The sequence below is a fragment of the Ptychodera flava genome, chromosome 11 (assembly GCF_041260155.1).
Source record: "Ptychodera flava strain L36383 chromosome 11, AS_Pfla_20210202, whole genome shotgun sequence".
NCBI classification, from domain to species: domain Eukaryota; kingdom Metazoa; phylum Hemichordata; class Enteropneusta; family Ptychoderidae; genus Ptychodera; species Ptychodera flava.
In genome coordinates, this window is record NC_091938.1 from 14,997,468 (window position 1) to 15,010,539 (window position 13,072).

The window sequence follows — 13,072 nt, forward strand, 5'->3', positions numbered from 1 at the left end:
TTGGGATTCCGCTGTCATGCAGACGTCTGATGGTTGTTCGTCGCACGCTGTGGTTGTTTTTTTCACCCTCAATGAAAGCTCAGTATCTAATATGTATCTGATTTGTTGGCTCCCATCGGTTGACGCTTGGACCAGATAGATGATCCTGGTAGGCTTTATGGACTTGACACAAATTACAGGGGTTCTCCATTGCCAGGGAATTACAGATACCATGATCGCAACAGACGATGTCGCTCATGTGATCTAACCCAGACTACAGCAATGTCACCAGAAACCGGTCGGGTCAGAATTGGCACAATAGTGCCTTAAGTTGGCAGTCAGTGTCATCGCTCAGTAGGTCGTAGTCAGCGAACTGTTCTGTCCGTTGCTTCTCCGCTAGGTGACTGGATGTCGCAGACATGTCTGACGTAGAAATGTATTTCTGTCAAGATAATTCCTTTCAGAAATATTTTTGATTTCGCGCGTTTACGTTACATTCATTATTCGCAAAAATCTAAATGCTATTAAAATAGCAAAATTAAAAAATGCTATTCTACAAAATGTTAAAGGGAATATAAGCTTCTACCAGGTCAAAGTACGGAAAGCTTGTTAAAAGCAGCGTCAGAAAAAAGTCTACGTAGATTATTTTATCAGCATGTATCCCCGGCATGTATCCTCTGTGTTTTTGAATATTAAAAAGTCCAATATAGAAGAATATTATCCCAATTTGCACCAAGTAACAATCTACGTCAATCTCAGTCAGCTTATCCAAGCGTTTGTGAAAATTTCTTAAGAAATCATTTGTCTTAAGAAATCATTTGTTTGCATATTATGTATCCTAAGATGTGTTCAGGGAATACAAATTCTTTCAACATTTGGGTCTTCTCTCTTCAACAACGTGTGCGAGTATAGAGGAAAATTGTAATTATTTTATTTTAATAGTCCTAGGCCTCAAGATTGTAGAAACCTTACTGTACATATATACTCTCCGCCAGTGGGTGTCTCATGGAAGGGAATAAAATTATTTGCATCTGTAATAGAGCCGAGTGAACAAGATTGCTCCAATGGGTACACTCTCAGTTCTCTGTGTACTCAAGTAAGGTCACGGTAGTACGACTGTCTTGACGTACTAACTGCTGAGACCATCCTTCCATTTATCGTATGTTGTCGTATGTTGTTTATTTTAGGGTACCCACAGATAAGAATTAAAAATATGGTCAGGAACCTGATATCTATGTCAACAGTGCACCGACTTGAAATATCCAGCACGGCGGTCCAATACAATAATGGTACGGGCCATGTAGAAAAGCTACAGTGTAATAATATCTTTCTCGCTTCATGGTCGAAGGAATTTTATAAGTCAAATCATATATTTCTACGTGATTTATCCTGTAACCTGCATTCGGACTTAATCAGAATAACTACCAACACTTTAAACAGCGATTGCAGTTTTAAAGAAAAAAAAGAAACGCCTAATAATCTTCTTCACACGATAGTCAAATCCGATCCCTCGCCCTTTCTAGCTGCGGTATAAATGTTAGTCGGAAATACCAAATTTTCTCAACAGTGTTTCTTGCTTGCTTAAAATAGATGCAGATGTAGTGGAAATGGCAATGTTTGTTGTATTTGTATAGTCCAGTGCTTCCCAATTGCACTAACGTTCATTGGTTTTACTTATATACACAGCTGTCATAAACGCCTGCTTTGAAACAGATAATAATCTTTGCATCTTTTGTAATGGATTGTCACGCGTTCACTCCTTGTGCTCCGTGTACTTAAGTACGGTCAAGATAATATAACATTTATCGAATTTTGATAGCGCCAAACAAATATTCGAGCAGTATCTCAGATTTTTTATGTTTGAAACGTACCGTAGACGCGGCTAATTACTTCTTACGTAAGTCTTAATGAGAGACGTATTTCACGACTGGGTCAGTGTGCTCACAGCTGTTAATATTGAAGAAAATCCTTACGCTTCATGTAATTCTTCTATTTTCTGGCACTTGCAGATAAGAACTAAAAAGAAGCTAAGAAACCAGCACTTAAATTCATCAATTATTCGACGGTTTTTCCCATTTCATATTTTGAAAACTTTAACAAATATTTACTATACACTCATCAGCAAAGAATGTCTGCTTACAGTAAATAAAAATCTTCGTATCTTTTACATAACTGAGTATAAAAAGGTTGCTCCAGCCGGTTCATACTATGCATTCGTGTACTCACTAGTACGGTCAGGGTACTACGACTGGCTTGTCATACTTTCAGCTGTTATTGAGATTATTCTTCAAGGGAGGTATTGTTTCTACGTCAAGGCACCTGCGAATAATAATTAAATAGTTTCAGGAACTAGAATCCTGAACTCATGATGACTGTTCGTTTAAACCGATGGTGGAGTTTGCTGAGTCATCTATTTTACACAAGGCACCAAATAGAAAAAGTCGGCACTGTGGTTTTGCTTGCAAATGACAAAGGTTACGCAGAAATTTAAGGAAATTCGAGATCAGATCCGAACGCACGGCATACAGTCACCTAGCGAAGACACCACAGTCAAAACCACTCGGCCAAATCCCCATCCTTCATGAAGAGCGGTTCAATAAGCGGGAAAAGTAATCAAAAATAATAACTTTCTCGCTCCCTGTTCTTTTTGTGAGCTCATTTTTCGCTATATTTTGCAATCTGTTACTTGGCTACACTGCCATGATTTCGAACGCCCTATGTGGTCGGTATACTCTTGTAAAAATACTATATTGTTCAGAGTCAGTAAAGGACGGTCACCTTTGAAATTTTATTACTAATGTGGTAATATATTGTAATTTATTGCATTATTCATTACCATTTAGATTAAGAAAATACTTTCAAGGCTCTTTTTCGGAGCACTTTAAAGTTGTAGCCTGTAAGTGGTGTCAATGATCATATAATGGTGTGACTACTTCTTTTCTTTGAAATTTGGAGTGCACTGTCAATTGAGCATTAATGGTGTCAAAATTTTCTAGTGATATCTTTCTGAGAGACAACAGTCGGCGGACGACTCTGGGTGAATGGATTGAAACGCGTACGCATACCTTTATCACACTGGAATTATCTGACCTCTACTCGACCTTAGATATCACTTTGATTTAATTCGTTAAGCACTGAACCCGCACCCCGATAACCCACGAATTGAAATGAGACATAAATATTTTCATTGTTGTAGTCTCTATCAAGAATACAAGCCGGCGTTCATAAGCACCTGTTGGTGGAAGCTTAGGAATTGAATCTAGGACGTAAGTTTTTAAAATACGATTATTAATGTTTTAAGTGTCTTAGGTTGACGTTATTATTGTTCTTTTGCAGTGTACTGTGAGACCTCCGTGTTAGGCAACGTTTACCTTTCTGTTGTAGAAAGGTCAATGCTGCTCTATTAGTGTGCTTTGGTTTTGAATTGTATTAACGAGTTGAAAATTTAAACTTGCTGGCTAATCACTTGTCATGAGGGGTCAGGGTTCAAAGTGGAAGAGGCCAAGGTGGCCTCAGCTCACTATCATAACTGATCACTGAAATTACTAAGATGAGCAAAATCGAATTTACCGACTTGAACAATGAACTGAAGCAAATATGGAAAATTGAAAAAACAATCACAGACGGCTTTCTTTTTGTATGGAGAGGACTCAATATATAGTATGTGCATTAGTATACTGTATTCTGCATGCCCACTACTCTGTACATTCCAACATGGCCGGCTGCAGGACATTAATACGCGTGTCACATGTACGAAGACCTCGCCTAAAATGGTTTTGGGCAAATATATCTGAAGCCATTGATCTAAATTCCGTCGTCCAATTCGTTTACAGTTGTGATAAAGACAATTTACTGCAAGATTGATTCAATTAAGTATGTTAAGTATACAATGAGTGCCGTACGTTCGAATCACGATCAAATCATCACATCATATCTGGTTCTGAGTACTTGTAGCCCTGTCAATGCTCTAACGTCTCAGCAGGTTTTTATACAACCCGATGTTCCTCTTTTAAAACACATACAGATATATTGATTAGGTTTAAAGCAAGTCGTACTTTGATTATGTTTAGATAATGGTATTTGAATTGGGTTAACGACACCCTTATGGTACCATGATAATCGTCATACATTTGCATTTAATTTGGTGTGATAATGCTGGAGGCGATGAATTCGCTGAACTTGTTCAATTGTTTGAATTGGCATTGCGAGATTTGACCTATGGATGTTATAATTGGTATATATTGTTGAAGGGACTTTTGCAATTATTAACAGCTGCTGAAACCACTTGTGGGGTGCCTGACAGTCACTAGTAGTCATGCAGGGTTAGATTCGGGGTCAAAAAGGTAATCTTAACCTCGAAAAAATGTAATGTAAATTGACACATACAAAGAACAAAAAGTAAGGGGTCCTTTTTGCAAATTGTTCGATTTTAGAGGAAAGACTATCAAGTGCATGAAGCAGTATTTTGAATTAAAAAATTATTTGACTCTTAGACCTAACGATAGGCCAAAATTCTTACCAGTAGTAAAGTTTCCCAACTATTTTTTTTTCTTGACATCTATCTTATTCCAAAATGGCGTTTATTACAATTTTAGTGCTGTAACGAAAGAAACGCATTTTCAGTTGAGTCACTGCTGCTCAAATCAGAAGAGCACAAAGGTTAAATATTGTCTCATAAGCTTAATTGTGGATGTATTGTTGCTCTCTTTGTAAAATATAATCTTGTTTTACTCTCAAAGTCATGAGGAATACCTAGTATTCAACCTAGTAACACAGTTTGTAACTGTAATGTCTAGTCTATATTGTTGACAAGTAGATTCTAGTCCCGTGCATATATACCGGTCTTGGTTTGTTTGTATTTTGCTTGCTCATCAGTTACACATTAAATCTGCTAGTTAAATGTTAACCTTGTTTGACCATTACGTCTGATCGCTGAACTAATTATGAGAGATAAGAAAGGACGACGCACCATGATCAAAATTAATCGGTACGGTGTTTGGTTTACTCTAGTCTCATTACAAATTGTGATGACGATTTGTGATGGCGCATTTGTCATTCCACTTTATTTAGAGTATTTTTCAACGGAATATAATTCAAAAGACACATGCACTACTCATTCTATGTAGAACAATTTGCATATATACATACGGGAACTATAATCATGGACAGTTTTTCCTTTGTTGAACTGGTACAGGTGAGAGCCAATTTCAATTTAACGCAATTAATGACCTCGAAATTCAAACGTTGGTCTAACAATAGACTACCACATCCAGAGTATGTCAAGTGCTGCCAAATAAAATCGATCTCTTTAAAAGAACTTTTTGGTCATTTATAATGCACAGTGCATAATGAGACTTCTTCAGTACACTAAATGTCATGTGTCATCTCTTGGTTCACAATTAAGCTATATCTGCTTTACCCAGAATGCAACCATACACATTGTTAGTTTGGTTGTAAGCATTTAAGTTCTACTACATTTTGTCAACACTCGAATTTCAAACTTAATCGGCCAGATCATTCAGTAAACTGCTGTTTAATTTCCGTAATCCCATTACGTTCAGAAAAGAACCTAAGTAATCTTATTCATTTATAGGACATGGGGCATCAAGAGCATAATGTGCTGATGAACTTGAGGAACTAACGTCGAAGAACGACCTCGTGATTATACCTTACTGAAAGGATGGTGCTTTATTCAAGAAATTGTAGTATAATCCTCAACAGAAAAAATGTGGTCCACAGACACTATACAAATATCACAATCGATAACACGGACTGAAATAAATGCAAGATGTCGGCATCGTTTCTAATGTCGATAAAGTTTTTGATATTGTTAGGTGTAAATCTATACTCCACTCTATATACTGGAGAAGGGTCGCTGCCTCTACCACAGCCACGTTAAAGAACATTTACTTAAGCATATCGGCTCGTGCTATATGTCGCGCATTGTACCAAAATCTCCTGTATACCTTCCTGCGGCGGGGGTTATTGCTATTATATTATATCAACTTGTGTGTCTTTGTCGTCTTGGTTGGGTATTGTCGTCACTTTTAGCCCCTAATACAGAAAACGGACGTCTGAGAGATCGAACGTCTGAAATTCAGCACCCGAGATTGAGCATTTTTATAAGCGGGATCATTTTGACAACACACGTACACAGTATACTCCTACGATAACGTACGCATTACGTTCATCAACATTGCATTTTATTCACATGCAACACGAACACTGTACTTGTTAAAAACTACCTACTGCAGACACAGAAAATGGGTCAAGAGTTCCAATCAAAAGAAAAAGTAACATTTTTTTTTGTAAATTCACATAAGAACAATAGTCCTGCCTTTTTTCCATACTAAAATAGATTTTTGTCCGATTTTGTAACCTATGCGTCGACCACCGCAACATTCAGAGGTGGTACAGTGAGGTAACAGGAGCTAATTTTGATGGATAATTTGGACATCAATTGAACCAGAAAACATGCATTTTTATACTATATCCAGACGAAGGATGACTGCGAACATTTGTGCATAGTGTGTTGCCCAATTCAGCGAGAGCTGAACGCTGACGGCCCGTTGCATCTGATGTCAACTTTCGTCGCAGTCACCAGGAGTCATCCAATTGTTATTTTGAACTTCTTGGGCTACATCGTTAAAATTTGGGATATAATATCTGACATACCGTAACTGTGAGGAAGTGGCAATTTATTTGTGTATGAACGAATACTAGCTTCATTTTAAAGAGCGGTATGTCGCGTCTCGACTCACGCTGAGTCAAGCAAAGTGCACAGTGCGCTGTTGCCCTAATGATATTATTTGTGCACATCACACCCAATGTGCTGCTTCAGACTCATCTTTCACCATCGACCCAAACTTATTTTCACCGATAGGTGAGTTACAGACCCACATTTATCTTTGTGTCGCAATTTGGACTTCGGTCTTTCGGAACAAAGCAGACTGCTTCGGATTAAGTTTAGATAGGTACGTTCAAATGCACCGACTGGGCAATTTTTTAAAATGCTGGTTTAGGGGTCAGTTAAAGCACTGCTAAAACAGTATTTTATCATCTGTGGAATGAGCTCTCGTCCAATCAGAATGGCGCATGGTAGCATGATATAATTTAATTTTTATTTTCCACACCTCTGTGAAGTTATTTGCCATTTTCTATTTTTAGATCCCCAGGGCCCAAGGGAAATTTTTGTCTCGTTTCAGGAATTGTCACATGACCTAGTTCTGTTGAACAAAATTAAAATCAATTTTATCTCATTTGGGCGATGGGATATCCACAGGTTTTATCAGTAATCGTACCGTGCACCTCTTTGATGGGGATCTGATAGATAACCTTAGATAGGTCACTGGGAACAACCGACAATAAAAGTACAGACAATAAAAGTGCTACATCACCATACGTAACCAATCCTTTCTTAGAAGTACTTGTGTTTGGGACACCTTCTCTGTCACAATGGGCGACTTTCTTGAAGACAGAGATCTTACTTTGAAGATAGCGTGTAGAATATCTGAAGTGATGGCAAGTGAAGATTTCAAAAAGGCATACACTGAGTCAGTCGACATGACCATGAGAGAGCCAGCGTCAATCATGGTCAAAGCTCGACTTGTGCACGAAAGATTTTTTCGAGATATGTTTGACGAGTTTGGTATTATATACAAGGATCGTAGTTTCAGCACGATTTACAGGGAGATCCTGAGACGCTATCGACATGACGAAGAGGTTGGTGGAAGTTACTTTGTATGGTTTGTTGTAGCCTCCGGCATGTCCAGGGTTAACGTATAGTTCACAATCTGAATGTTGATGTCAGTTTCTTATACACATTGTCTTAGTCTTTAATGAATATCCAGAAAATGTCGGCTGCGTCTTTCAATTATGATACAGATATTACAAACAAGGGAAATTCACAGTGTCACAGACTACGACGAATACTGTTCTTCATTTGATTTTACTAATGGAAAACTTCACTACATTTTACCACTCCTTGTTGTTAACGATAATCTTACGGGACATTTCTTCTTTTCATTAAATGTGATACGGAAAATTCGATCTAATGATATAAAATGGCATTTTGTCGTTGGTTTACAATATTATACTTATTAGTAATACGACATTACGTATTTTTATTTCTGGTCAACAGATTAGACGATCGCTCATCGAAACTGTCACTATTGAAAGCAGTGACATTAAACCCATCGACATTGGAGCTCAAGTACCAGACATTTCCCTGGTCGATCTAGAAACCAGTCAAACTATTTCACTACTTAGTCTCAGTACTTCTAAGGAAAGACCACTGGCTTTTATAGCTTCTTCTGCATCCTGACCACCATTGCGAGTAAGAAAGATAAATGCTTAAATTCTCATATACTTCTCGTAGCAACTAAAATTTACGAATTAAATACACAAATAGAAAAATTAAAAACCAATCAATCTATAGGGGTATCTCCCTAGGCAGGAAAGACCTTTAAGTTTGTAACCACTTTCCAAACCAAGTTATTGTATGTTTCAGGAAAGGTACTGTAGGCAAAAGACGAGCAGCATTTAAATTGTGAGTGAAACTGTAACTATGTGTACGCAGTGATTGAGTCTCACAATTAGTTGGCATTTAAACATACATTTGTTGGTAAAGAGAATTGAGAAAACACTAAAATCTTTGCTATTTCGTCACTTTCGTTAAGGATTTGCTTGAAAACGTTTGTCAGTATGGTATGTTGATAACCTTCAATATTATTCAAACTGCTCGCACCGTAAGGGTATTTCCGAAAAATAGCCTTCTTAACTCAGACAGCCCATTGATAACAAACTCGAAACTGGTTCCTGGTTTCATTGCAGGCCGCTGTTCATGCTGGCTTTCTGAAGAAACTACATGAAGACTTCAAAGACAAAGTCGACATCTATATGGTGTATCTGAGGGAAGCCCACCCAATACGCAACAATCAGGAGTTAAGTTCACACAACTCATTTATAAAGCAACACGAGGTTATAGAGGACAGGATCAATGCGGCAAAGTACGTTCTGTGGTACTGACGTGTATGGTATTGATTTTGTTATTATATATATATATATATATATATATATATATATATATATATATATATATATATATATATATATATATATATATATATATATATATATATATATATATATGTATATATATATATATATATATATATGCATGCATGCATGTATGTATGTATGTATGTATGTATGTATGTATGTATGTATGTATGTATGTATGTATGTATGTATGTATGTATAATAACAAAAATTACTTCAAGTACAAAGTAACCAAGTAATCATATTTGTTACTTAAGTTTCAAGCATGTAGCAACTAGCAATTATCACACTACTTTTACCCTCAGGATGTATGTCTTTTATAAGGTTTGGACATACCATTGTGCTATAGTTCTAGGTGGTGTTGAAATTCGATAAAGAACATTTGTCTTGATGACGATACTTTGCGACCAACTCAGATCGTCTCTTTAACGTAGATTTGTGAGCATTGATAATGTTCAGCTTTTTAGGTATACAAAGATTACATCGCTTGCTTATGAGTAACTCGATGCTTTGTCAATAATTGAACATGACAAGTGAAAGACCGGGTCATTTTTCTTAAGAAACCGAATAAACTTTAATAGTTGTGTACTTTTCTCATATTTTTTGTCAGGGAATGATTGCGTGACTTAAAGGTGTTATCAGTGAGGCCGATGTAGACCGCCCCCTTATTGTCTCCTGGTGATACTTCAACCTTGTAAACAACACCTTTGGCTTGACAGTCACCTTTTAATGGACACGTAGACTTATTCCGGTAATTACAAACAGCTGGTCGATCTTTACACTGGCTTCTGGTGATAACCCTCTTATTATGCGAATTGATTTTGCTGGCCATATTCTTCTTGCAGCTGTAAATCACTTTAATGGTGTTTCTGTTGAAGTTCCCTTTGAAAATGTTTACCGACATGTTGAAGAAATCTTTTGCCGACGATTTACTAAAAGGGGGCTGAACCACGTGATGTTACGTTTCCTGTTATTGCTTCTTCGGGATAAGTCTACATGCCTGTTAAAAGATAACTATCAAGCCAAAGGTGTTGTTTAGAAGGCTAAAGTATCAACGGGAGTTGTGGTCAATTATTGACAAAGCACCGAGTTACTCAAACATAAGCAAGCGATGTAATCTTTGTCTATTAGAAAAGCTACACTTCGTCAATACTGACAAATCTACGATATTAAACAAACTATCTAAGTTGGTCTCAAAGTATCGGCAGAAAATAAATATTATTCATAAAATGTCAACAAAACCTACAACTAAATTACAGTGGTACGTCCAAGCCCTATCAAAGACATCAATCCCAAGAGTAAAAGTAGTCTAATGATTACAAGATGCATGAAACTTTAAGTTGAAATATGGATCAGACTTGACCTTCATATTTCGAAGATTTAACTTACAGAAAAATCCGTAGCATTTTCATTTGCAGATTCAACCATTAACATGAACACGGAGATGACTCTAATTTGAGTAAATTGATTTAATTACCGAATAAATTACTGTTTTTGTACGTACCGTTTGCGAGAGTAAAGCACAGAAGTTGAAACGTCATTTATACTATTTGAATATTTTCGCATGCGTATTTGGTGAATGGTAACGGTTTGCGAAATTGCAACATCGTGTCGACATGCCTAGCCTTCCCACGGGCAAGCGGTCAGGAAGGTCTCTGCCCGCGCCCCGTGTCTCTGCTGACCGATTCGGCCTAGTAATGGAGGAAATCAGCCAAAAAATGTCGGCAAAATAAACATTGTTCGGTCAGATCGAAAGATGGAACCAGAAAAAAGAGTAACAAGCGACTACTGCACCACGTCGAAAAGGCAGATTGTGTCTACTGTTTCTCGCGAGAAAACAGAAATGTTGCCACTGTTTATTGTGCTTTCCTCCACCGAGCCATGATTTGTAATGTGAACCGGGTCATAGTCCCTCCGCAAGGAAATAATTGATTATTCAATAGAGGTAACAAATCACTTAGATCCGTTAGCATTCATTAATAATCTGGAATCCTTCAGGTCAAATAGGTATTTTTCGGAAACAAAGAAAAACTGCAGTCTCCATCATCAATGGTCATGGTCTCATTTGAGACGCGTCGACGCGTTGACAATGCCATGCAAGACCAGACTGAGGGGCAAGACAGTTGCCGATTTCTGCAGTGGTGGATGATACTGAAGTGGGCAAAGCTGTCAAATAAATATAGCTTGCAGATACGTCGCCTTTTAATATGAAAAATGTAACAACAAGCAACGGGGAGAGGATTGCGGAAATGCTGTCAGACACGCGGTGAACACAAACTGAACCGTGTACGTGATCTGGACGCTCGAACGTACACAGTGCATGCAGTGGGTGCATACAGCACAACGCTGATGTATGGGCAAGAAAATCAATCACACGATCATTTTAGAGCTGTACTTTATCATGTTGATATACGTATATTTCTGAAACATTGAGACGCTACCAAAGTTGGGCAAAAGCAATATGTCAAGTTCTGTCACTGTGTCGACATCACCCTTCAAACGTGCACTCTGTGGAGACGCCAATGTTTTTGTTTTAAAAGTTTGTTTACAAAAAAGCTTGTCTAGGCGGTCGCAACGTATCAAAATGAACGTGTTTGTGTGTCGGGATTGGTTAGCGGCTTAGCTTGGAAGAGTACTTCAATGTAGTATGGTCTATTTACTATAGTTTTACGAAAAAAATGACAATTTTGATCCATGTTGCAACGTTAAGTAACAGATACAACTGCTTTGTATTTGAAGTAATTTGTGATATTATTTATAGTGCTCTGCTTTTAATTTATCATCGATCACTGTAATTTTCCATGAGGAAATGTATGGATGTCTGTATGTCTGTATGTATGTATGTATGTATGTATGTATGTATGTATGTATGTATGTATGTATGTTTGTATGCATTTATGTATGAATAATGTATGTATGTATGCATCCCATCTCTCATTGATATTGAAATGGAGATCACCATTCCTTGTAAAGTTCAGTGTGTTTTTGACGATTGTTTGATTTTTACCCAGGATGTTAATTGAACTTGGCAGTAAATATGATACCTTCACGAGCGACATTAAAGACGACACCAAGGTGGGCATACTCTTGGATAATATGGAGAATTCCTTTTGTCACGCATTTGCCGCCATGCCAGTTAGAGTTGCCGTGATTGAAGACGGGAAACTATCGTTCCTTGGTACTACTATTGAGGAACAGGCAGCACAAGGTATCCTGATGACAGACGAACTCCGAATTTGGCTTGCGGCACGATTTGATACAACAAACTAGAGTACCCTCATTGTTGAACTCATGACCAAAAATAAATAAAAATACATTAAGTTTGAAAGTTAGGTGTTTAGTGTTCTAAAGGGCAAGCTTGTTGATATAATGACGTCATGTTAGTAAGTGTATTACATCTTTCATGACTGAAACGAGAATCATCAACAACGGTCTGTTGAGCGTTTCCACTTAAAGTTTCTTACTGTTTTCAAAACAATTGGTTTTATTCGATTCTTCTGCACATTTTGGAATTTAATTTGCCAGTGTTTTGTTTATATGACTGTTAAATGTTAGTATTGGAAATGATTACATCCTATATTTACAATGTGGTATATTACATGTATACAACTTAGTGTTAGTTTCTGTAAGCTATTTCACTACGGTAACCGATAATTCACTAACGCAAAGTCGATACACTCAAACCTATTTCAAATGGGTCACGTGGATCGTTTTCAGTCTACAAGTGAATGATATAACTTTATGCCTAGTTTCAGTTATTTTACCAGGTTTAAACCTTATAGATTAATGATGTCTTCTACGATGAATGATTCCTTGCAACACATAGTAAGTGTTGAAGTAAGGCCCTTCGAATTTTCGGCAGTTGTACCATCTGTAGGCACTACCTGCCTACTTTTTTACAGTTTTTTCCAAGCTACTCAAAGCGCTTTTTTCTCGAGAGTATACAGAATAAATGTGTGTTGCTGCTTATGTTATGATTCTTAATGTAAAAAACTTTCAGTCAATGTATGTAGTCGAATTATGCAATGTGAAC

General features: G+C 37.3%; 1 protein-coding gene across 1 annotated transcript; it reads left to right on the forward strand.

Annotated features, from left to right (window-relative positions):
- The first annotated feature begins 7,434 nt into the window (after nt 1-7,434).
- On the forward strand, nt 7,435-12,309 carry LOC139144372 (uncharacterized). The gene is made up of 4 exons (XM_070715074.1): nt 7,435-7,701; nt 8,120-8,191; nt 8,812-8,987; nt 12,051-12,309. The coding sequence occupies exons 1-4, from the start codon at nt 7,435-7,437 to the stop codon at nt 12,307-12,309; spliced, it is 774 nt and encodes a 257-aa protein (XP_070571175.1).
- Nucleotides 12,310-13,072: the final 763 nt, after the last annotated feature.